This window comes from Tachyglossus aculeatus, chromosome 12 (genome assembly GCF_015852505.1).
Source record: "Tachyglossus aculeatus isolate mTacAcu1 chromosome 12, mTacAcu1.pri, whole genome shotgun sequence".
Taxonomy (NCBI): domain Eukaryota; kingdom Metazoa; phylum Chordata; class Mammalia; order Monotremata; family Tachyglossidae; genus Tachyglossus; species Tachyglossus aculeatus.
In genome coordinates this window covers 36104336-36128842 of record NC_052077.1, presented here as the reverse complement: position 1 = coordinate 36128842, position 24507 = coordinate 36104336, and the positions used below count along the sequence as shown (strand labels likewise).

The following is a 24507-nucleotide window of genomic DNA, read 5'->3' as shown; positions in this document are numbered from 1 at the left end:
TAAAGGCTAAGGGCGAAATAATGAATCAGACTCTGCTGGAAAAATGAAATTCATTTTTCTTTCTTGGACAAATTCAACAATAATAATAATAACAATAACATTTATTAAGCCCTTACTTTGGGCTAAGCTCCGGGGAAGATACCAGGCTATTGGATTGGACCCGGTCTCCCTGTCCCCCACAGGACTCCCAGTTGCTCTTATCCCCATTTTGTTGTTGTTGTTGTCTTATGCTGTCGAGCTGTGTCTGACCCATAGACAGTTCTCTACAAGAATGCCACACTTCCATCTGCAATCGTTCTGGTAGTGTATCCATAGAGTTTTCATGGTAAAAATACAGAATTTCTGCACAGCAGACTTGAGTCTCCGCCCTCCATTCTCTCCCATGCCGCTGCTGCCCAGCACAGGTGAGTTTTGACTTGTAATAATAATAATAATGATGGCATTTATTAAGCACTTACTATGTGCAAAGCACTGTTCTTATAGCATAATGCCTTCCAATCACTAGTCACTGCCCAAGCTAGGAATGGAATGGAATGGGTAGACCTCTGCTTGACTCTCCCTCCTGTAGTCGTGACTGGTAGAGTACTGGAAACTCTCCAGGTGCAACCCTGAGAGGGGATCCCCATTTTTCAGGTGAGGAAACTGAGGTCCAGAGAGGTTAAGTGACTCGTCCAAGGCCCTAGAGCAGCCCATTTGGAGCTGGGAATACTCCTATTTAGACTGTGAGCCCCATGTGGTTCAGGGACTGTGTCCAACCCGATTAACTTGAATCTACTCCAGTGCTTTAGAACAGTACTTGGCACATAGAAAGCGCTCAGCAAGTACCATAATCATTACTCTCCCAAGCTCTTAGTAAAGTGCTCTGCACACAGTAAGCTCTCAATAAATACCACTGATTGATTGGTAAGACCCGAGTCTCCTGACTCTCAGGCTCAAGTTTTTTCCATCAGGCCACATTGCCCCCTTGCTTTTTATACCAATGGAAATCCTACCATAGGATTCCCATAATTGTTCAATTCCCATTTTCCTTTGCAACGCAGCGGTCCCATTTGAATTTTATTTTTGTCATTTTCAGAAAAATAAAAGCACTGCTACAACTCCCTAAGGCCCACGTTCGTGTGCTTTGGGTTTATTTTCAGCGTGAATAATTCCAGTAGATTTCTGCGCTGACATACTTAGTCTCTCTGCCGAGAATTTAAATCCAAATGTGGAAACACTAATCACAATTCCGATAAAATGCCCTGAGTGGAGTATTGAACAGAGCCTCCAGTTCATCACCGCCAAACAAAACGGATTGTAAGTTTTTAACCTCAGAATCAATTTTCTGCAATCTGTGTTTCAAATATGATTAATTTTATTTTTAATCCCCTCCCGTCAGGCTTGCCTAATCTCTGAAAAGCTCCAATTCGAGGTCTTTGGGGATTGGAAATCTCTCCAATAAAATGTCATTAACCTTTCTGCTGCTTTGGTTACCTGTCTAGTGCTGCCCTCTCCTGCCCGTTATCTGTATTGCACGACTGCTGCGGGAATGATGATGATGATGATGATGTTCCCAATAATCAATCAATCAATCGATCAATCAATCAATCAATCAATCAATCGTATTTATTAAGCGCTTACTGTGTGCAGAGCACTGTACTAAGCGCTTGGGAAGTACAAGTTGGCAACATATAGAGACGGTCCCTACCCAACAGTGGGCCCACAGTCTAGATGGGGGAGACAGAGAATAATCATAGTAATTGTGGTATTTGTTCATTCATTCAATCAATCAATCAATCAATCAATCGTATTTATTGAGCGCTTACTGTGTGCAGAGCACTAAGCGTTTGGGAAGTACAAGTTGGCAACATATAGAGACAGTCCCTACCCAACAGTGGGCCCACAGTCTAGAAGGGGGAGACAGAGAATAATCATAATAATTGTGGTATTTGTTCATTCATTCATTCAATCAATCAATCAATCAATCGTATTTATTGAGCACTTACTGTGTGCAGAGCACTGTACTAAGCGCTTGGGAAGTACAAGTCGGCAACATATAGAGACAGTCCCTACCCAACAGTGGGCCCACAGTCTAAAAGGGGGAGACAGAGAATAATCATAGTAATTGTGGTATTTATTCATTCATTCATTCAATCAATCAATCAATCGTATTTATTGAGCACTTACTGTGTGCAGAGCACTGTACTAAGCGCTTGGGAAGTACAAGTTGGCAACATATAGAGACAGTCCCTACCCAACAGCGGGCTCACTGTCTAAAAGGGGGAGACAGAGAACAAAACCAAACATACTAACAAGATAAAATAAATAGAATAGATATGTAAAAGTAAAATAAATAAATAAATAGAGTAATAAATATGTACAAACATATATACAGGTGCTGTGGGGAAGGGAAGGAGGTAAGATGGGGAGGATGGAGAGGGGGACGAGGGGGAGAGGAAGGAAGGGGCTCAGTCTGGGAAGGCCTCCTGGAGGAGGTGAGCTCTCAGTAGGGCCTTGAAGGGAGGAAGAGAGCTAGCTTGGCGGATGGGCAGAGGGATTGGGGGCATTCCAGGCCCGGGGGATGACGTGGGCCAGGGGTTGATGGCGGGACAGGCGAGAATTCATCCATTCAATCGTATTTATTGAGCACTTACAGTATGCAGTGCACAGTGGGGAGAGCACTGTACTAAGCGCTTGGGAAGTACAAGAAGCAGCGGGGCAAAGTGGAAAAAAGCCTGGGCTTTGGAGTCAGAGGTCACGGGTTCAAATCCCGGCTCTGCCAATTATCAGCTGTGTGACTTTGGGCAAGTCACTTGACTTCTCTGTGCCTCAGTTCCCTCATCTGGAAAATGGGGATTAAAACTGTGAGCCCCCCGTGGGACAACCTGATCACCTTGTAACCTCCCCCGCGCTTAGAACAGTGTTGGGCTTTGGAGTCAGAGTTCACGGGTTCGAGTCCCAGCTCCGCCAACTGTCAGCTGTGTGACTTTGGGCAAGTCGCTTCACTTCTCTGGGCCTCAGTTCTCTCATCTTCTAGACTGGGAGCCCGCCTTCTAGACTTTGAGCTCGCTGTTGGGTAGGGACCGTCTCTATATGTTGCCAACTTGTACTTCCCAAGTGCTTAGTACAGTGCTCTGCACACAGTAAGTGCTCAATAAATACAACTGAATGAATGAATGCACATAGTAAGCACTTAATAAATGCCATTATTATTATTATTAGTACAAGTTGGCAACATATAAAGTCCCTACCCAACAGCGGGTTCACAATCTAGAAGGGGGAGACGGACAACAAAACAAAACATATTAACAAAATAAAATAAATAGAATAAACATGTACAAGTAAAATAAATAGAGTAATAAATATGTACAAACACATATACAGGTGCTGTGGGGAGGGGAAGGAGCTAAGGCTGAGGGGATGGAGAGGGGGAAGGGGGAAGAGGAAGGAGGGGGCTCAGTGTGGGAAGGCCTCCTGGAGGAGGTGAGCTCTCAGTAGGGCTTTGAAGGGAGGAAGAGAGCTAGCTTGGCGGATGGGCAGAGGGAGGGCATTTCAGGCCTGGGGGATGACGTGGGCCGGGGGTCGATGGCGGGACAGGCGAGAGCGAGGTACGGTGAGGAGATTAGTGGCAGAGGAGCGGAGGGTGCGGGCTGGGCTGGAGAAGGAGAGAAGGGAGGTGAGGGAGGAGGGCGTGAGGTGATGGACAGCCTCGTCTATATCATGTGTTACACTAAGCACTGGGGTAGATGTAATACAATCAATCAAATGCAAGCCCAATCCCACATGACAGGCCCAATCTCCCCCTTCTAGACTGTGAGCCCGTTGTTGGGTAGGGACCATCTCTATATGTTGTCAACTTATACTTCCCAAGCGCTTAGTACAGTGCTCTGCACACAGTGAGCACTCAATAAATATGATTGAATGAATGAATGACAGGGAGAAAAATATGGAGATGAGGCCTTCCCAGACTGAGCCCCCTTTTTCCTCTCCTCCTTCCCATTCCCCTGGCCCTACCTCCTTCCCCTCCCCACAGCACTTGTATATATACCTGTACGGATTTATTACTCTTCTTATTTTACTTGTACGTATTTACTGTTCTATTTGTTTTGTTTATGATGTACATATAGCTTTCATTCTATTTGTTCTGATGATTTTGACACCTGTCTACATGTTTTGTTTTGTTGTCTGTCTCCCCCTTCTAGACTGTGAGCCCGTTGTTGGGTAGGGACCGTCTCTACATGTTGCCGACTTGTACTTCCAAAGCGCTTAGTACAGTGCTCTGCACACAGCAAACGCTCAATAAATACGATTGAATGAATGAAATGATAAAAATAATAACAACGGTATAATAATAATGGTACTTAAAAATGCTATTTGTTAAGCGCTTACTATATGCCAAGCTCTGTTCTAAGCGCTGGGATACAAGGTAATTAGGTTGACCCATGTGGGGCTCACAATCTTAACCCCCATTTTACAGATGAGGGAACTGAGGTACAGAGAAGTGAAGTGTCATGCCCAAGGTCACACAGCAGACAAGTGGCAGAGGTGGAATTAGGACCCATGTCCTCTGTCCATGTCCAAGCCCACGCTCTTGCCACTAAGCCGTGCCAGGCAGTGTTCGAAATTTGGGGGTAGATACAAGTTAATCAGGTTGGACACAGTCCTTGTCCCACATGGAGCTCACACCCTTAATCCCCATTTTACAGATGAGGCAACTGAGGCCCAGAAAAGATAAGTGACTAGCCTAAGGTCACTCAATAGACATGTGATGGAGCTGGGATTAGAAAACAAGTCCTTCTGACTCCAGGGCCCATGCTCTATCTACTGAGCCATGCTGCCTCTCGATTCATAAGTGTTTAGAGAAGCAGCCTGGCTCAGTGGCAAGAGCCCGGGCTTTAGAGTCAGAGGTCATGGGTTCAAATCCTGGCTCCACCAATTGTCAGCTGTGTGACTTTGGGCATGTCACTTCACTTCTCTGTGCCTCAGTTACCTCATCTGTAAAATGGAGATTAAGATTGTGAGCCCCATGTGGGACAACCTGATCGCCCTGTATCCCCCAGCGATTAGAACCGTGCTTTGCACATGGTAAGTGCTTAACAAATACTATCATCATTATTATGATGGTATATTATGATTATTATGATATAATGATAATTATGATATAATTATTATTATTATTAGAGAAGCAGTGTGGCTCAGTGGAAAGAGCATGGGCTTTGGAGTCAGAGGTCATGGGTTTGAATCCCGACTCCACCATACGTCTGCTGTGTGATCTGGGGCAAGTCGCTTAACTTCTCTGGGCCTCAGTGACCTCATCTGTAAACTGGGGATTAAGACTGTGAGCCCCACGTGGGACAACCTGTTCACCCTGTATCCTCCCCAGAGTTTAGAATAGTGCTTTGCACATAGTAAGTGCTTAACAAATGCCAATTATGATTATTATGATTATTATTATTATTACTGTGAGCCAAGCAATGTGCCAGCTACCTTCTCTTCCATCCTCAACCGAGGCAGAAGGCCACCTTTGAAAGTGTGGGGCCCAGCTGGAGAGCTGTGCTCATGAGTAACAGCTTCTCTCTGGCACCCAGGTTGGGGAAAGAGCCTTCCTCTGGGTCCTCGTGGGCCCAATGCCTGCTGTAAAACATGATTGCGCTCTCCCTCAGAGTTTGGGTACATTCTCCCCTCCCAGCCCAGCACACTTTTCCCTCACCATCTGGGCACACTTTCCCCTCACAGCCTGACACGCTCTCCCTCCATAGCTCTGCACAGTCTCCCCTCACAGTCTGGACCTACTCTTCCCCTCACATCCTGCCACACTTTTCCCTCACAGCCTAAAGCTAGTCCTTGCCTTAGTAGTAGTAGCAGCACCAATGGTATTTATCAAGTGGTCCTGTCCACGGGGAGCTTACAGTCTCATCAGGGAAACAAGATATTTCATGTGAATACCCAACACCACTGAGAACATTTCTAAATTCACCCTGTTCAGCTGTACAGCTCATTGGTGCCCACTGTTGGGTAGGGACCGTCTCTATATGTTGCCAACTTGTACTTCCCAAGCGCTTAGCACAGTGCTCTGCACACAGTAAGCGCTCAATAAATATCATCAATCGTATTTATTGAGCGCTTACTATGTGCAGAGCACTGTACTAAGCGCTTGGGAAGTACAAATTGGCAACATATAGAGACAGTCCCTACCCAACAGTGGGCTCACAGTCTAAAAGGGGGAGACAGAACAAAACCAAACATACTAACAAAATAAAATAAATAGAATAAATATGTACAAGTAAAATAAATAAATAAATAAATAAATAAGTAAATAGAGTAATAAATATGTACAAACATATATATATATATATATATATATATTAAAGTACTATTGAATGATCGAATGAATGAATAAATAATAGATAATAATAATGATGGCATTTGCTAAGTGCTTACTATGTGCAAAGCACTGTTCTAAGCCCTGGGGGGATACAAGGTGATCAGGCTGTCCCACATGGGGCTCACAATCTTCATCCCCATTTTACAGACGAGGTAACTGAGGCCCAGAGAAGTGAAGTGACTTGCCCAAAGTCACACAGCTGACCATTGGTGGAGCCGGGATTTGAACCCATGACCTCTGACTCCAAAGCCCGGGCTCTTTCCACCGAGCCGCACTGCTGGTTTTGACATTATAACAACAGGCTCCTTTATGGCATTGGCTCTGGGACAATAGGCAGGTGGGAATGGAGGCCAGGAGACCAGGGTCCCTGGAAGTTTGGTGTGCGGGGGGAGGGCAGGGCTGTGGAGAAGTGGATGAGGCCATATTCTTTCCAAGGGCTGGAGCTACCTGCTCGTGGGACCACGTCCTTTCTGAGCCATCCTTCACGCAGACGTCCAGCCTCACTTCTGTTCCCGTGGCTCCGTGCTTGCTGTCCACGCAGAGATTAGCCACCACGTTCCGAAGCTGCAGAAAAGAGCAGAAACGCCGGGTGCATCACTTCCCGCCAGCGAGCGATGGATTGGGAAGGATTGATTGGGGGGTAAGGAACTGGGGGATGTGGGGGGAGATGGTAGGGTTGCCTGGGAATGGTCATCCCAGGTATCATTAGTCAGTCGGTCATATTTATTGAGTGCTGTGTGAAGAGCCCTGTATTAAACACCAGGGAGAGTACAATACAATATACAGACACATTCTGTGCCCACAGTGAGTTTACAGTATCCTGAAGGGATGGATTAGCCAAGAAACCAGAATGAATGTTCTCATGATACGCAGGTGAAACAAAGACACAAGTTGCTTGGCCTGCAACTTGGGTTTTGTAAAGGCAAGAGAGAGGAGAGAAGGGAAAGGAAAGGTGTCTCAATTGATAGCATTTACTGAGCATTTATTGCGTGAAGAGCACTGTACTGGGAGAAGCAGCGTGGCTCAGTAGAAAGCAGTGTGGCTCAGTGGAAAGGGGCACAGGCTTTGGAGTCAGAGGTCATGGGTTCGAATCTCAGCTCCGCCAATTGTCAGCTGTGTGACTTTGGGCAAGTCATGTAACTTCTCCGTGCCTCCAGTTACCTCATCTGTAAAATTGGGATTAAGACTGTGAGCCCCCACCGTGGGACAACCTGATCACCTTGTAACCTCCCCAGTGCTTAGAACAGTGCTTTGCACATAGTAAGCACTTAATAAATGCCACTGGGCCATATGAGTTAAGTCCTTGGCCATATGGATTAAACAAAATCCGTCATCGCTGGCAGATCAAGTATCATTGTGATCCACTTGATATTCATTCATCCAATCGTATTTATTGAGCGCTTACTGTGTGCAGAGTACTGTACTTAGTGCTTGGGAAGTACAAGTTGGCAACATATGGAGATGGTCCCTACCCAACAATGGGCTCACAGTCTAGAAGGGGGAGACAGACAACAAATTCCTCCCCAGCCACTATTTTCTCTTCCACTCACCAACTCACTGTCTTCTAGCCACTCTCCACTATTCATTCTCTTACATAGGATCTACACCCCCTACTCCTCCTCTTTCCACTCACTCATTTTCCAAACTTTCTATTCCCACCATCTTTTCCTGCCCCACTAACACTTTTGTCTTCCCCCTTCCTTTCATCTTCCATCCTCTCCTGTTCTCAGTATCCCCTTGTGACTTCCATCGTCTCTCCTGACACTTAATGTCTCCTCTTGTCTTGTGCCTTTCTTCCTTGGTTCTCCCTTAGTTTCCACCGTGCCATCATGGTTTATGCTGCATTGGGTCAGAATGGTTGCTTGATTTAATAATCTGTGTAGCAGCAGGAATAATAGAGAAGCAGCGTGGCTCAGTGGAAAGAGCACAGGCTTGGGGGTCAGAGGTCATGGGTTCTAATCCCGGCTCTGCCGAATGTCTGCTGTGTGACCTTGGGCAAGTAACTTAACTTCGCTGAACCTCAGTTACCTCATCTGTAAAATGGGGATTAAGGCTGTGAGCCCCACGTGGGACAACCTGATCACCTTGTATCCCCCCCAGTGCTTAAAACAGTGTTTTGTACATAGTAAGCGCTTAACAAATGCCATTATTATTGTTATTATTATTATAATGACACTATTTATGGAACGCACACTAGGTGCAGAGACTGTACCAAGTGCTTGAGAAATACAAGATAAAGAAGTGCCAAATTCCCTGCTCATTAGGGGCTTCCATCCCATCCCGGTGATGTTTGAGCACTGTCACTGCCTGGACATCTCTCAGGCTCCAGATGGTAGTTTCAGTCCCAAACATCCACAACAGCTCTCTCCCTCTTGTCTGGGAAAGCCGCATGCAGGAACAAAAAATTCTAAAATCTCAGCATTTAGAAGACTATTCAAGAGTTTGAAGAGATGAGAATGGGCTATGGGAGTCTTTCGGCTTCCTGGACCTCTAGAACGAAACCCTAACACCGGTTTGAAGTCATTGAAAGAGCTCTGTCCTTTGTGTGAGACAGAGAAAGAAGTCGGGTCAAGAAAGCTATGCTTAGCTTCAGCACAGAGAGCGAAATGGAACTACCTCAGCTTTTGTGAGGTCTCTGACAGTCAGGGTGGCATTCATCTTGATGAGGGAATTTGAGTGTCATCGAAGAGCTATTTGGCTCCCGAGATGAGGTTTCTCTTTTTGGCTCTGCTACAACAGAAATGTGACACATGGATAGGCTGAGAATGTCAGGTTTGGGACAGGAAGCTGACACCTCTTAGAAGAAATTTCTAGTTCTTCCTGGAAAATAAGAGTTGGTCTGTCCCAAATCTTTCATCTGCTTTCACATTTCTTATTTAGCACACCACAGAAAATTTCTTTTCTCTGGTACTTTCAAAGAAACTACATGGATTCCTTGAAGGGGCTGGAGGAGAAAGGGAGAGAGGAGGGTGGGAGTGGGAGGAAGGGGGAGAGGATGGGGAGAAAAGATGGGGTGGGAGAGAAAGGATGTGGGAGACAGTGGGTGAGAGATGATGGGGGAGAAGGGATGGGGAGAGAAGACTGGGGAGAGGATGGGAAAAAGAGAATGTGGAGAGAGATGGGGAGAAAGGATGAGGAAGAGGGAGGGATGGATGGGGAAGATGGGAGGGTGGGGTGGGAGGGAGGGATGGAGAGAGGAGAGGATGGGGGAGAGAGGATGAGATGGAGAGAAAGAAATGGGGGAGAGGGAGAGGTAGATGGGAGAGTATGGGAGGGAGGGTTGGATGAGGATTGGGGAGAGGATGTAGAAAGAGGATGGGGAGAGCGGATGGGAGGGAGATGGGGGAGAAAGAATGAGGGGAGAGGAAGAGGTAAATGGGAGAGGATTGGAGGGAGGGATGGGAAAGGATGGTGAGAGAAGAGAGGATGGAAAGATAGGGTGGGAAATGGTGAATGGAATTTCTTCTCTGTCAAAAGGTGATACTCTGAGTATGTGAGTTGAGGAAGAGCAAGTTTCTACTTTAAATCCATCATACCAAAGCCAACAGGGCATCTTTGAAAAACAATTGCTTTAACCTCACTATAGACCACTAACCCAATCATGGACTCAATTCACTGAACATCTGAGAGTCAATCAGTTTTTCTCTGCCCGGGATGCAGCAGCAGTGACACAATGTTACAGAGGCTGCACAGGATGGATGGGTCATTTCTTGGAAAACAACTATGGCAGAATTCACCTCATTTGACCCTAACACAATCTACATCGTCAGTCACCTAACAGTGCAGGGCAGGTGGGAAGGGGTTTGCTGTTAGTGCTTCCGATTCAAATCCAGATCGGAAGGGTCTAGAACATTTCTTCCAACTCTACTGTACTGTACTCTCTCAAACACTGAGTACAGGACTCTGCACAAAGTAAGTGCTCAATAAATACCATTGTTTGGACTGATTGGTGGCCTAGTGGAGACAACACAGGCGTAGCAATCGAGAGACCTGGATTCTAATCCCAGCTCTACCATTTACCTGCTGTGTGACCTTAGACAAGACCCTTAACTTCTCTAGGTCTCAGTTTCCTCATCTGTAAAATGAGGATTTGATACCTGTCCTCCCTTCTCCTTAGACTGTAAAACCTGTGTGGGTGGAGGACTGTGATCTGATTATCAATCAATCAATTGTATTTAATGAGCACTTACTGTGTGCAGAGCACTGTACTAAGCGCTTGGGAAGTACAAGTTGGCAACATATGGAGACAGTCTCTACCCAACAGTGGGCTCACAGTCTAAAAGACTGTCTAAAAGACCTGATTATCTTCTATCTAACCCCAGGGCTTAGCACAGATGCTTGGTACAAAGAAAGCACTTGACCAATAGCACTGTTATTATTGTTCTGAAGGAATGAAACAGTGGTTTTTATAAACTCATAGAATGCGAGAAGTGGTCATCTTGTGACTTAACCTCTTTCACTCGCCTCTGACTCGCACTGAGAAGCAGCGGGGACTAGTGGATAGAGCGACGGGCCTCTGGTATTTGCTAAGTGCTTACTATCTGCCAGGCACTGTACTAAGCGCTGGAAGGACCTGGGTTCTAATCCTGGCTCCACCACTTGTCTACTGTGTGACCCTGGGCAAGTCACTTAACTTCTCTGGGCTTCATTTACCTTATCTGTAAAGTGGAGATTAAGATTATGAGTCTCATGAGGGACAGGGACTGTGTCCAACCCAATTATCTTATACCCACTCCAGCGCTTTAGTACAGTGCTGGGCAAATAGCAAGCATTCAACAAATATCACAATTATTATTATTATTACTACTACTACTAAACTTTCTAGACTGTGAGCCCACTGTTGGGTAGGGACCGTCTCTATATGTTTCCAACTTGTACTTCCCAAGCGCTTAGTACAGTGCTCTGCACACAGTAAGTGCTCAATAAATACAATTGAATGAATGAATGAATGAATACTAAAAAAAAACAAAGCTACCTCTGTGGCCATGGGTGTCACTCACCAGATATGGACAATTCATACCCAAAAAGGAGCCTAGGAATTCAAATGTGACAGACTTTTCTGCCTGCAGTAGCCAAGGTGATGGGCGTGGGGATGAGGGAGAAATTAATTTTTTTTTTCTTCTTTCAATTTACTTCATGCCTGGCAAAAATAAATCGATGAGAAATCGAATATTTAAATTTGAAGCAGCTGTGTTTACAAGGAAAAATAAAGAGGAGCAGTTTAATAGTTTTTTTTATGGGTTACACATCATTTCCTAATTCGGTTTCAAGATCCTGGAGCTAGGGACCGAGAATGTCCTTGTTTTCCTGGAACCAAACTGGCAGAGTCAGGTGGCCGGAATGCTGATTCCAAGCGCAAACAGAGGAGATGGGTAAGGCCAGAGTTCTTAGCCCAGGAGGCTCATAGAGGATTTGGGAAGTGAGTGTTGAGGAGACCTCTGAGATGAATTCCGTGGGCCTTCCTCTGTTGGCTTTAAGATACACCAAACAGCATCCCATCCTCTTCACGGAGACAATAGAATTTAGGATATATTTGATGGCTTTGCCCAAGCAAACAAGCTGAGAAGCTGAAAAATTTCCCAGAGGAAAGAACCCCCACAAAACTACCATTAAGTATGAAAATGTCTTTCAAATGCAGGAAATATTTTTAGAGTAGAAATTGGTCCATAGTTTTGCTTTATGGATATTCAATATTTTCTTCCTGCACTGTGAAAGGAAGTAGTTTGGATGGATTTCAATCAGTGATTTCTTTTAATTGGCAAGAATTTCCTCACACTCTCTCTCTCATCCCTGAGTTCAGACCCCATTTCAAATCCCTCATCTTATGCAACCAAATCAAATTTCCTCCTTTCATATCCGGGATGGTTTTCACTGATTAACTGTGACATTTATCATTATGATTATTAATAATAATGGTATTTGTTAAGCACGTACTATGTACCCTGCTGGGATGGATACAAGCAAATTGGGTTGGACACAGTCCTTGTCTTACATAGGGTTCAGAGTCTCAATCCTCATTTTACAGATGAGGTAATGGAGTCCCAGAGAAGTGAAGTGACTTTTCCAAGGTCAAACAGCAGACAAGTGGCAGAGCCCAGATTAGAACTGTTTTAAATGCTTACTCTGTTGTAAGCTCTGAGGTAGGAGTGAGATGATGAGATTAGTTGCATAGGGATAATCAGTCAATCAATGGCATTTACAGAGCACTTGCTGTGTGCACAACACTCTACTAAGTGCTTGGGAGAGGATAGCAAAACAGAATTAGCAGGCACGTTCCCTACTCATAACAAGCTTACAGTCTAGAGGGGGAGACAGACATTAATATGAATAAATAATAATAATGATGGTATTTGTTAAGCACTTACTATGTGCCAGGCAATGTTCTAACTGCTAGTGTCGATACGAGCTAATCAGGTTGGACACAGTCCCTGTCCCACATGGGGTTCACAGTTCTAATCCCCACTTTCCAGATGAGGTAACTGAGGCCCAGAGAAGTGAAGTGACTGGCCCAAGGTCACACAGCAGACATGTGGTGGAGTTGGGATTAGAACCCAGGTCCTTCTGGGACTCCCATGCTGCTTCCCCCCATAAATAAGTAATTTATAACATATAAAGTAGTGGAATGAGAGGAGGAGAAGGAGGGAGGGAGAGAGAAGCAAAGCAGCTCCCTCCTGTCTCTTTGGCAGGTTGGGCTGTGTCCAACCCAATTATCTTGTACCTACTCCAGCACTTAGTATAGTATCTGGCACATAGTAAGCGCTTAACAAATACCATTATCATCAGGGGGTCGGAGTGGGGAGCTGGGAGCTGCATGAGCTGAGGAAAAGGTCCTTCATAATGTCCATGAGGGAGGTGAATGGAAGGTCCTACTCTGCCTCTTCTCCACCCAGCCCCCTCACCGCTGTACCACGATCTCATCTATCTCGCTGCCAACCTCTCGCCCACGTTCTGCCTCTGGCCTGCAACACCCTCCTTTCTCACAACCAACAATTACTCTCCCCCACTTCCAAGCCTTATTGGAGACATATCTCCTCCACAAGGCCTTCCCTGACTATTCCCTCCTTTCCTCGCCTCCCACTCCCCTCTGCGTTGCCCTGACTTGATCCCTTTATTAATCCCCATATTTACTATTCTATTTATTTTGTTATTGATGTGCATATAGCTTTAATTCTATTTGTTCTGACGATTTTGACACCTGTCTACATGTTCTGTTTTGTTGTCTGTCTCCCCCTTCTAGGCTGTGAGCCCGTTGTTGGGTAGGGACTCTCTCTATATGTTGCCAACTTGGACTTCCCAAGCACTTAGTACAGTGCTCTGCACACAGTAAGCGCTCAATAAATACGATTGATTGAATGAATGAATGAATGAATGAATGAAAGTGAGTTGCCCCAAGTCACACAGCTGACAATTGGCAGAGCCGGGATTTGTTCTGTTGTCTGTCTCTCCCTTCTAGGCTGTGAGCCCGTTGTTGGGTAGGGACCATCTCTAGATGTTGCCGATTTGTACTTCCAAAGCACTTAGTACAGTGTTCTGCACACAGTAAGTGCTCAATAAATATGATTGAATGAATTGAATGAATGAATGAATGAATGAATGAACCCCCTCTTCCAGCCCCACAGCACTTATGTAATAGTGGTAATTTATTTATTTATATTAGTGTCTGTCTCCCCCTCTAGCCTTTAAGCTTGCTGTGGGCAGGGAATGTGTCTGTTTATTGTTACTCTCCCAAGTGCTTAGTACAGTGCTTGGCACATAGTAAGTGTTCCATAAATGCAATCGAATTAATGAATAGTACAGGATGCCTAAAAGACTTGAACAATCTCCGAGTCTGCAAGGAATTCGCTAATTAATCAATCAATGGCATTTATTGAGTGCTTACTGTGTGCAGAATGTTGTATTTTAAGCACTTAGGATCACTCGATCTATCAATGGTATTTAGTGATCACTTATAGTGTGCAGAACACTATATTAAGCACTTGGGGGGAGTACAATAGGGTAGGTAGACGCTATCTCTGTCCACAAAGAGTTTACAGACCAAAGGAGGATCCCTGTCCAGAAAGAAGCACTTCCTTTGTGAAACCTAGCTATCTTGCCCCCATTTTACAAATCAAGAAACGGATGCTCAGATTGTTTAGGTCACACAGCAGGCCGGTGCCACAGCTCCTATCAGAACTGGGGCCTCCTGGTGCCTGCAGCATTGAAAACTGAGGGAAAATGGAAACAGAATCAAATAATAAATCCTGATGGTATCTACTGAGTGCTTACTATGGGCTAACCACTGAGGTAGGTTGGTCAGAGTCCCTTTTTGTCTGTCTCTCAGGGGCCTCACAGGTCTAAGAGGGAGGGCAAACAGGCATTTCTACCCCATATTACAGATGAGGAAACTGAGGCCAAGAGACACGAAGTGACTTGACCGAGGCCACTCAGCAGGTGAGGTCAGAAATTGGGTCTGCTGATTCCTACCCATGTGCCTTTTCTATCAGGCCTCACAGCCTCCACTTTCCAACTTGGTGACTCTTTCAGTCGCTGCTCACTTCCTGTAGATCCTAGTCTGCTGAAGCAGTTTCCTTTACCTTTTCACATAATAATAATAACGACGATGGCATTTGTTAAGCGCTTACTGTGTGTGAAGCACTGTTCTAAGCGCTGGGGGGATGCAAGGTGATCAGGTTGTCCCACGAGGGGCTCACAGTCTTCATCCCCATTTTACAGATGAGGGAACTGAGGCCCAGAGAAGTTAAGTGACTTGCCCAAAGTCACACAGCTGACAATTGGCGGAGCCGGGATTTCACATCCATCGTGCACTCCCTGAACGGCAGCCCTTGAATCCCACACTACCACATGGCAACACCCTCCTCCTATTCCCTCTCTCTCCCAGAAGCTCCCTCCATCTGGCTGGGCATACCAAGCATGGAGAGTCAAGGGGTGGGAAACGACCTGTCCTCAGGTGGTGGCTGGGCGGACCGAACAGGGTTGGGGGGAGTTGGGGTGCTCACCTCTCCCCAGGCAGCGGGTGGGGGTTCCACGGGAGGGTAGTACTTGGGCACGTCCCAGGCCACGGCCGCCATGAACCACTTGAAGTCCTTGCATTTGAGGTGTTTGCGCAGCTCCTTCTGGGCGGAGATGTCTCCGGTGGAGAGGTGGCGGTACTCGGGCCGCCGCTGGTAGATGTACTCGGCAAACTCGTCCATCCAGGTCTCCGCCACGCGCTTCAGGTTCTGTGCGGCAAAGGAGAATCAGTCACTCAGCTGCCTGGGCTTTGGCTAATTAATAATAACTGTGCTATTTGTTAAGCGCTTACTGTGTGCCAGGCATTGTACTAAGTGCTGGGATGGATACGAGCAAATCGAGTTGGACACAGTCCCTGACTTGTGTGGGGCTCACTGTCTCAATCCCCATTTCACAGATGAGGTAACTGAGGCACGGAGAAGTGAAGTGACTCGACCAAGGTCACACAGCAAAGTGATGGAGGCGAGATTAGAACCCATAATAATAATAATAATAACAATAATAATAACAATAATAATAATAATAATAATAATTATTATTATTATTTTGGTATTTGTTAAGCATTTACTATGTGCAAGAACTGTTCTAAGCACTGGGGAGGACACAAGGTGATCAGGTTGTCTCATGTGGGGGCTCACAATCTTAATCCCCATTTTACAGATGAGGTAACTGAGGCCCAGAGAAGTTAAGTGACTTGCCCAAAGTCACACAGCTGACAAGAGGCGGAGCTGGGATTTGAACCCATGACCTCTGACTCCCAAACCCGTGCTCTTTCCACTGAGCCATGCCAGGCCCATGCTCTATCCACTACGCCATGCTTGTACAGCCTCCTCCCCATCCACTCTCAACCCCCTAACATACTCTTCTCCCCACTCTGGAAACTTCTTGAGGGTAGGGATTGCATCTGCTAATTCTACCTTATTTTATTCTCCCAGGCCCTTCATACTGTGCTCTGCACACAGTAAGCACTCAATTAATTCCATCAGTTGATCGGCTGATTTGGATTCTGGTAACACCATGGGGATCTTTCGTAACTCCCTGCGGGAAACTAGACTTTATTACCGCATCTATTCTCAACACTGTGTTTCCACATGAGGAACAGACAGTGCCAGTCAGGGTGGGACATCCCTGGCATTGGGAATTCAAAAAGAAAAGAGAAGAAAGTGGAGCATGATACTCTCAGCCGGCTGGGGTTGGTGTGTCTTAAGGAAATGAGAGGCTGGCGCGGTCAAGTGCTAGAACAGGCATGAACCAATGGGGTCAGAGGGGACTGATGCAGTCTGTGTTCCTCGCTGTGGAGCCTAATTGTCTCACGGGGAATTAATTTTCCAGCCATGGCAGATCTCTAGGTGCTAATTATGCCCACTGGAAACCCACTGTGACACTCCTGGATCCTTTCACGGCTGCCTTTTTCTATGGTCTTTTTTATGGTATTTGTTCAGAGCTTTCTATGTGTCAAGCATTGTTCTAAGCACTGGGGTGGATACAAATTAATCAGGTGGGAAACAGTCCCTGTCCCAAATAATAATAATAATGATAATGATGGCATTTGTTAAGCGCTTACTATGTACTAAGTCCTGGGGAGGTTACAAGCTGATCAGGTTGTCCCACAAGGGGCTCACATTCTTAATCCCCATTTTACAGATGAAGTAACTGAGGCACAGAGAAGTTAAATGACTTGCCCAAAGTCACACAGCTGACAATTGGCAGAGCCGGGATTCGAACCCATGACCTCTGACTCTAAAGCTCGTGCTTTTTCTACTGAGTCACACAGTCAACTAGGAGAGAGAACAAGTATTGAATCTCCATTTTATAGTTGAGAAAACAGACACAGAGAAGTGATGTGACTTGCCCAAATTCACACAGCCAGTCAAGGAGCCGACCTGGGATTAGAACTCAAGTCTTTCTTGCTCCCAGGCCAGGGCTCTTTCAATCAATCAATCATATTTATTGAGCACTTACTGTATGCAGAGCACTGTACTAAGCGCTTGGGAAGTACAAGTTGGCAACATATAGAGACGGTCCCTACCCAACAGTGGGCTCTCAGTCTAGAAGGGGGAGACAGAGAACAAAACAAAACATATTAACAAAATAAAATAAATAGAATAGATATGTACAAGTAAAATAAATACAATAAATAGCTGCTCTAGAGGAGTGGAAGGACAGACTGTGTAGATCTCATGAGGTCTCTAAGAGGAAAGGGGTGGGGGCATGTGGGGAATTTGGGAGAGAGGACAGGTCTCCACTCTGGCCCTCCAGCAACACCCAACTAACTGAGCCCTGCTAATACAGCCTGGATGCAAGGCGAATTCTAATAACATCACCAATAATATAACAATAATGGTATTTAAGCACTTACTTAAATGGTACTAAGTGCTGGGGTTAGATTCAAGATAAACAGGTCAGACAGCCCCTGTCCTACATGGGGCTTAGTCTAAATTGGAGGGAGAATTGGTATTAAATCCCTGTTTTACAGATGAGGAAACTGAGGCACAGAGAAGTGAAGCAACTGAGACACTGACGCTGCTCTATGTAGGCTCCCCTTCCTGCCCCACGAGGTACCAGGACTGGATCTGATCTGATTAGGTTGTATATAATTGCATCTACCCTAGCACTTAATACAGTGCCTGGCACCTAGTAAGCACTTAAAAACACCACAATTTATTACCTTTCCAGGTATTAACTCCCAAGGCCTACAGTCACATGCACCCATTAGCCACCTTTAGTACTTTCAGATTATTTATCCATATACCCCAGCACTTATGTGTACATTTATAAAATCAGTTGTATGGTCAATGATTTATTCTGATGGTGCTATTTATTAATATTTTGACATCTGTCTCCCCCACTAGATTGCAAGCTCCTTCTGAGCAGAGAACTTTATTGTATTTTTCTAAATATTTATTACAATGCATTGCATCTTGTGGGTACTCAATATGTACCAGGGAGAGGCTGATCAGCAATGGATGGTTACAAACCAAACTGAGAAAATGCAGAGGGGAAAAAAAAAAAAAACATATGAAGAGGGAGAAAAACCCTTTTCTCCTTCCCACCAATCAGCAGGACAACCTGCACCAGAAAAATCCCATCTTGGCATGAAAGAGGTGGAGAGTGCTTTAAACATTCTGACTAATCATTAAATAAATATTGAGCCAAAGGGAAGTGCTAGTTGGGCCTTAGATAAACACCTCTTCAAACAATAACCTAGCAAGGTGTGTGTAAACAGAAAGGGAGGTTTTGTTGCTGGGCATTTTTTCTGAACTTCTCATCAAAGGATTGGATGGGTGAGGGGTGAGAGGAAGAGAGTTGTCTGGATAATGATTTGGTGTAGAGCTGGCTATAATAATGAGAAAAAAATAAAAAAAAAACAAGAAAAGAAAAAGGCAGGTATGAATTCCTTTCTATCACTTCCTTGTCAACCGGAGTTACCACTGACCCTCCTTTATTTCTAATTCTGCTTTCTAGCTCTGCATGGCCGCCAATAATCAGAGTTTTTCACACGCCCTCTGAGGAACACATCTATAGGTCATTGTTCTTACCAGCTTGTGAGGCCAGTTTAACTCCATTCCCTAGTTGTTTCTTAGCCATCCCTGACTTAAACATGCTCAGCTGTCATAAAAGAAGCATGGCTTACTGGCAATACCCCGGGCTTGGGAGCCAGAGGTCGTGGGTTCTAATCCCAACTCTGCCACTTGTCTCCTGTGTGATTTTGGGCAAGTCACTTCAATCTCTGGGCCTCAGTTCCCTCATCTGCAAAATGGGGTTGAAGACTGTGAGCCCCACGTGGGACAACCTGATCACCTTGTATCTCCCCCAGTGCTTAGAATAGTGCTTGGCACATAGTAAGTTTTCGACTTTTAGACTGTGAGCCCACTGTTGGGCAGGGACTGTCTCTATATGTTGCCAATTTGTACTTCCCAAGAGCTTAGTACAGTGCTCTGCACATAGTAAGCGCTCAATAAATACGATTGATGATAGTAAGTGCTTAACAAATGCCAGCATTATTATTATTATTTTATTTATAAAAGTCCAATCTCCACTCACAGCTTCCTCGCCCTGCACCTATGTATGCATCTATAAATGATGAATACTTTATTTATATTAATGCCTGTCTCCCCCTCTAGATGGTAAACTCATTGTTGCCGGGAACGTGTCTACCAATTCTGTTGTAGTCTCCCAAGCACTTAGCGCAGTGCTCTGTTCACTGAAAGTGCTCCGTAAATACTACTGATACTATGTCAGGCACTGTTCTAAGCACTGGGGTAGATATAAAATAATCGGGTTGGACACAGCCCCTGTCCCACATAGAGCTCACAGTCTTAATCCCCATTTGACAGATGAGGGAACTGAGGCATGGAGAAGTTAAGTGCCTTGCCCAAGGTCACACAGCAGACAAGATTAGAACCCATGACCTTCTGACTCCCAAGCCCATTCTATATCCACTAGGCCATGCTGCTTCCTCTGGTTGAATCATCCATTGTGTCCCAGCCTAACCCTAATCCATGGCTTTGCCCAAGTCAACATTAAACTATCGTATTACATCGGGGTGGCACAATAGGCTTCCGTTTCTCCACTCCTGTGGTCGGGACTTCGCTGGGAAATCAAGGAGGCTAGTTTTACCTGTCTTATCTGTTACCTGGCTCTGTCCCATCATCCACTCTACCAGCAGAAGGCCTTACTCTGAATTTTGCCTGGTTTGTGAAGGTAGACTAGTCAGGTACCCCCTAAAAGGATAATGATTCTACCTGTTGACCCGTAAACACTGTTCATCATGCTAATTTGTAAAAAAAAATGGGGAAAAAAAGACAAGAACCATTTGAATAACAATGAAAATCGCTGGAGGGCTGGGGAATGGTGAGTAAAGACAGAATAGGATGAAAACAGAACTGCTATAATTGCAATTTAATTCCAAAGAAAATATCAAGGAAAACGGATTCATTCATTCAATCGGATTTATTGAGCGCTTACTGTGTGAAGAGCACTGTACTAAGCGCTTGGGAAGTACAAGTTGGCGACATATAGAGACGGTCCCTACCCAACAACGGGCTCACAGTCTAGAAATGGATGACGAAGAATTCAAATCACGCCTATTCAAAACTCTCATTTTTCTTCACAAATCTCCACAAAATAGGAGCCACCTCCATGGGGATTAAAGGGGCCATTGAAAGGGCCACTATCTCTTCCCTGAAAACATTTTAGGTCTGAAGGCATAGCTGAAGCTCAGCCCCATGGAACCAAAAGGAACCATAGGCAGAACCGAGATGGCAGCCTCTCCTTTTGAGCCCCTGCTGGCAGGAAGAAGAGGAGGAGGAGGAGAAAGAGGATGCTGTGGCCATTGCTCTGCTGGGCCTCACTGAGCTCTTGGGCTGTGTGTGAGGGCTCCCCTTGCCCTTGACATTGAAGTGCCTGTAAGTTCCCCTCTAGACTGTAAGCTCACTGTGGGCAGGGAACATGTCTATTGTCCACTAGGCCATGCAGCTTCTCTAAGGGAAATAGCATTCCCTCCATCCACAGGGTCAGCACCATTGAGAATCTCCTGTGTCTCCAGAGAGAATGAACGTTGGGAAAGGAGGTCTGAATAACAATAATAATAATAATAATAATTATTATTATTATAGCATTTATTAAGCGCTTACTGTGTGCAAAGCACTGTTCTAAGCGCTGGGAAGGTTACAAGGTGACTAGGTTGTCCCACCAGGGGCTCACAGTCTTCATCCCCATTTTACAGATGAGGGAACTGAGGCCCAGAGAAGTGAAGTGACTTGCCCAAAGTCACACAGCTGGCAATTGGCAGAGCCGGGATTTGAACCCCTGACCTCAGACTCCAAAGCCCTTGCTCTTTCCACTGAGCCATGATGCAGCTGGGGTGCTGAACAGCGGGGCGACAGCCACTGTCCAGGGAGCTTTATGCGCGGCCTCAGATTTACAGCGATCGGCTGGGGAAGGTCCATTTGAGGGAGCCGGGATTCCGTCTTTATCTCTGCACTTGACGTCTCTGCTGACCGGCTACTTTGGGATGCCAACCCAGCCATCGCTTTCCCTTGGTTGATGGAGCTTTTCTATGCGCACTCCAGGGAGACCAACTACCAAACTCAACTTGGACCCCAGAGGCCGGAGATTGCAGGCCCTTCGCCTCTCACATCTCCTGTCACTTCTAACCCTCAGCATTAGCTTCCCGCCCCTGCGTCATCCTGCCAACCGTATCAGCAACAAGCAAAACATCAGAAACCCTGTGGGTCACAGTACCTGAATCAGGGTAATGAAGAAAATCCCCCACCAAGCTTTTTCCAGCTGCGCCTGGGAATCGGAGGGAATCCACTTCTCCTTGGAGTAGCAGGTTAAGCCTCTGTGGAGTTTGAAGGCTCCAGAAATTCTAGCAGGCCTTCGATAGTTATAGAACTACAGCTGCTGGGATAGTGTTTTCATTTTGTCTCATCCATTAGGCTGTAAGTTCCGAATGGGACCCTTTTATTCTATTCTTCTAAGCACCTAGTATAGTGCACTGCACTGAGTATATGATCAATACATGATGCTGCTACTACTGGTCAGTCGGTCAAATGTATTTATTGAGTGCTTACTGTGTGCAGAACACTTTACTAAGCATTAGGGCGAATGCAACACAACAATAAACAAACACATTCCCTACCCACAATGAGCTTACAGTCTAGAGGGGGAGACAGACATTAATATAAATAAATAAATTACTGATATGTACATAAGTGTTGTGGGGCTGGGAGAAGGGATGAATAAAGTACTTCAACTATTATTGCTAGAATTGTCCGGTTCTAAGATGACGCTGAGTGTTGGTGACAGAAAAATCTCTTGCACACTGCTATTAAAAATATACAAAAATTGACCTCCTTAAGAAGGGTGGGTTGGTAAAACATTTTATGGACTGGTAACTTCTTAATATTTATTTTTAAAGCCGGCTTATTAAATTCTCACAGGTGGAGCTGTATTTCAGAGGCATTGGCTTCGATTCAGACTTGTATGGATCATCCTCTGATATCCTGGAGATCAAAGCCCCAAATCCACTGCTATTTGGGGAATACTTGGAGACAGTATGGAAATGGTTGTAAATTGGGGAGATGGTGGGGGGGGTGGGATGTAGGTGAAAGGGGGAGAACTTATGGGACTCATACCCTGAGTGGGGTGAATTATTACCAGGGTGTAAAAAGGCAGCACAGAGAAGTCAAAAGCCTCTCCCTCAAAGTAACTGAATCATTTTTCATTTTAATTCATGCTTTTATTTTTTTTAATTAGAAGATCCCTACAGCGACAGCTGAGCTTCAATATTTATGGACTTCTGATTGCTATAGCGTCTTTTAAAATACGAATGAGCCCTTGAGTGAAATTTAAAAGGGGAATAGATTAAAATTCAGGATTATGAACTTTTTTCCTCTTTAATAAATACCAGCATTTTGCCTGGAAGTTATGGACGGCAGCCTTAATTTCTTATCTTGTGACAACCTTAGCAAAAATTCCTCATGTCCCTACTTCCCAAGAGGCTAGTACTTCTTATCAATAAAAGATATTTGGGCCGATGTGCACTTCCTAGACTGAGTGGTTAAACAGCTCAGGAAACTCCAGAAATCGAGTAATAGTTTCATTGTATTTTAATCAGGCAGCTGGCTCTGCATTGTCCAATCGGTTGATTTGAAATTGGAATTAATCAATGGACTTATCAGTTATCGTTCCCTAACTAGGGGTCCAGATTTTCTCAGGTTAACTGTTTTAGATATAAAATTGACCTATATACTGTTCCCTGAGGGAAGTTGACTATTTCTCATCAGTCAATGGTATTTATTGAGCACTGAGTCCAGTTCACTGTACTGAGTGCTTGGGAAAGTACAGTACTAACAGGAGACTTTTCCTGCTTACTGTCTTATATCTCCACCTCTTTTCCCTCCTTACCCCCACTTCAACACTTTGGGGTCACCTACACAGTTGAATACTCACCCACCCCTTCCTTCCCTCCATCACAGCACTTATATAGATATCTATAAATTCTGTTTCTTCCCCACCTGTAATTTATGTTGGTATAAGTCTCCCCTTGTAGTGCGTAAGCTCCTTGAGGGAAGGGATTGTGCCTACAACTCTGTTGTACTGTTTTCTCTCAAGAGTTTAGTCCTGTGTTTTGCACCAAGTGCTCAATATATTCTGTTTTGTTTTCGCTCTAGAAGTCGCTTGGTGTCTTCTGCATAAGGCAGTCTGTCTTCTGGAGCTCAAAGTGGCATAAGGGGCAGGACTTCCAAGGGTAAGGGATTTCAGGGTGGAACCACAGATCCAAACATAATGGGGGAATGCAATAATTGCAATAATTGTGGTATTTTTTAAGCACTGTTCTAAGCACAGGGGTAGATACAAGGTAATCAGGTTGTCCCACATGGGGCTCAGGGTCTTAATCCCCCATTTTACAGATGAGGTAACTGAAGCACAGAGAAGTTGAGGCACGCTCAAGGTCAAATAGCAGTGATGGAGGCGGAATTAGAACCCACATCCTCTGACTCCCAAGTCCGTGCTCTTTCCACTAAGCCACTCTGCTTCTCGATAAAAGACAGGAAAGGGAAGTAAAAGAAAAAGAATGCCCAAGAGAGACAGACAGGACAGAGAGAGAGAGAGAACAGAGACAGAGGAAAGAGAAGAGAGGGAAAGAGAGAAAAAGGGGGAGAGAGAACAAACAGATCTGAACCTTGGGGAATGGCACTGGCCATTTTCGGGGAGGAGAGTTAGGGGAGCAAATGTTGTGATTATCCCGGCTAATATGTGATACTGTTGGTCATGTAACTTTCATACTTTAGAAAATACTGCCTTTCCATTGAGTGGGTACCTATCTCTGTTTCAGGGATTCTGCTGTAACTTTACTGCTTACACCCTTTAAGCGACACCAATTTGATTTTCCCTATTTGGGAGAAGAGGGTTGTTCAAGGTACAGAAATGGATCACTAGCCAGAGTTTTTTTTAGAAAGAGAGGGAGAGCCGGGTTGTCAGGAGGCCTCAGTGGGCGAGAGGTGGATGACCAACAGGATTTAAATGGTTCTGAAAGTTTTCTGGAAGTTAATCGAAAATTCATTGCCCACCACAGTGGCCAACCACTGTGCTGGGGTAGATATGATAGAGGGGCTCATGGCCTA

The 24507-nt window shown here is 45.2% G+C and overlaps 1 protein-coding gene and 1 non-coding gene across 3 annotated transcripts in view; both read right to left on the bottom strand.

The window, feature by feature from the left end:
* GALNTL6 (polypeptide N-acetylgalactosaminyltransferase like 6) overlaps window positions 1-24507 on the bottom strand; it is a 775084-nt gene that overhangs the window by 15435 nt on the left and 735142 nt on the right. For both annotated transcript variants that reach the window (XM_038755166.1, XM_038755167.1), the window contains 2 exons: window positions 15361-15582; window positions 6812-6928 (listed from right to left, as the gene is read on the bottom strand). In XM_038755166.1, coding sequence (XP_038611094.1) covers window positions 6812-6928; window positions 15361-15582 — 339 coding nt within the window. The remainder of the gene's footprint in view (window positions 1-6811; window positions 6929-15360; window positions 15583-24507) is intronic.
* Window positions 476-618, bottom strand: LOC119935984. Its single transcript, XR_005453578.1, has one exon. It is a non-coding gene; the product is annotated as a small nucleolar RNA SNORA7 (small nucleolar RNA).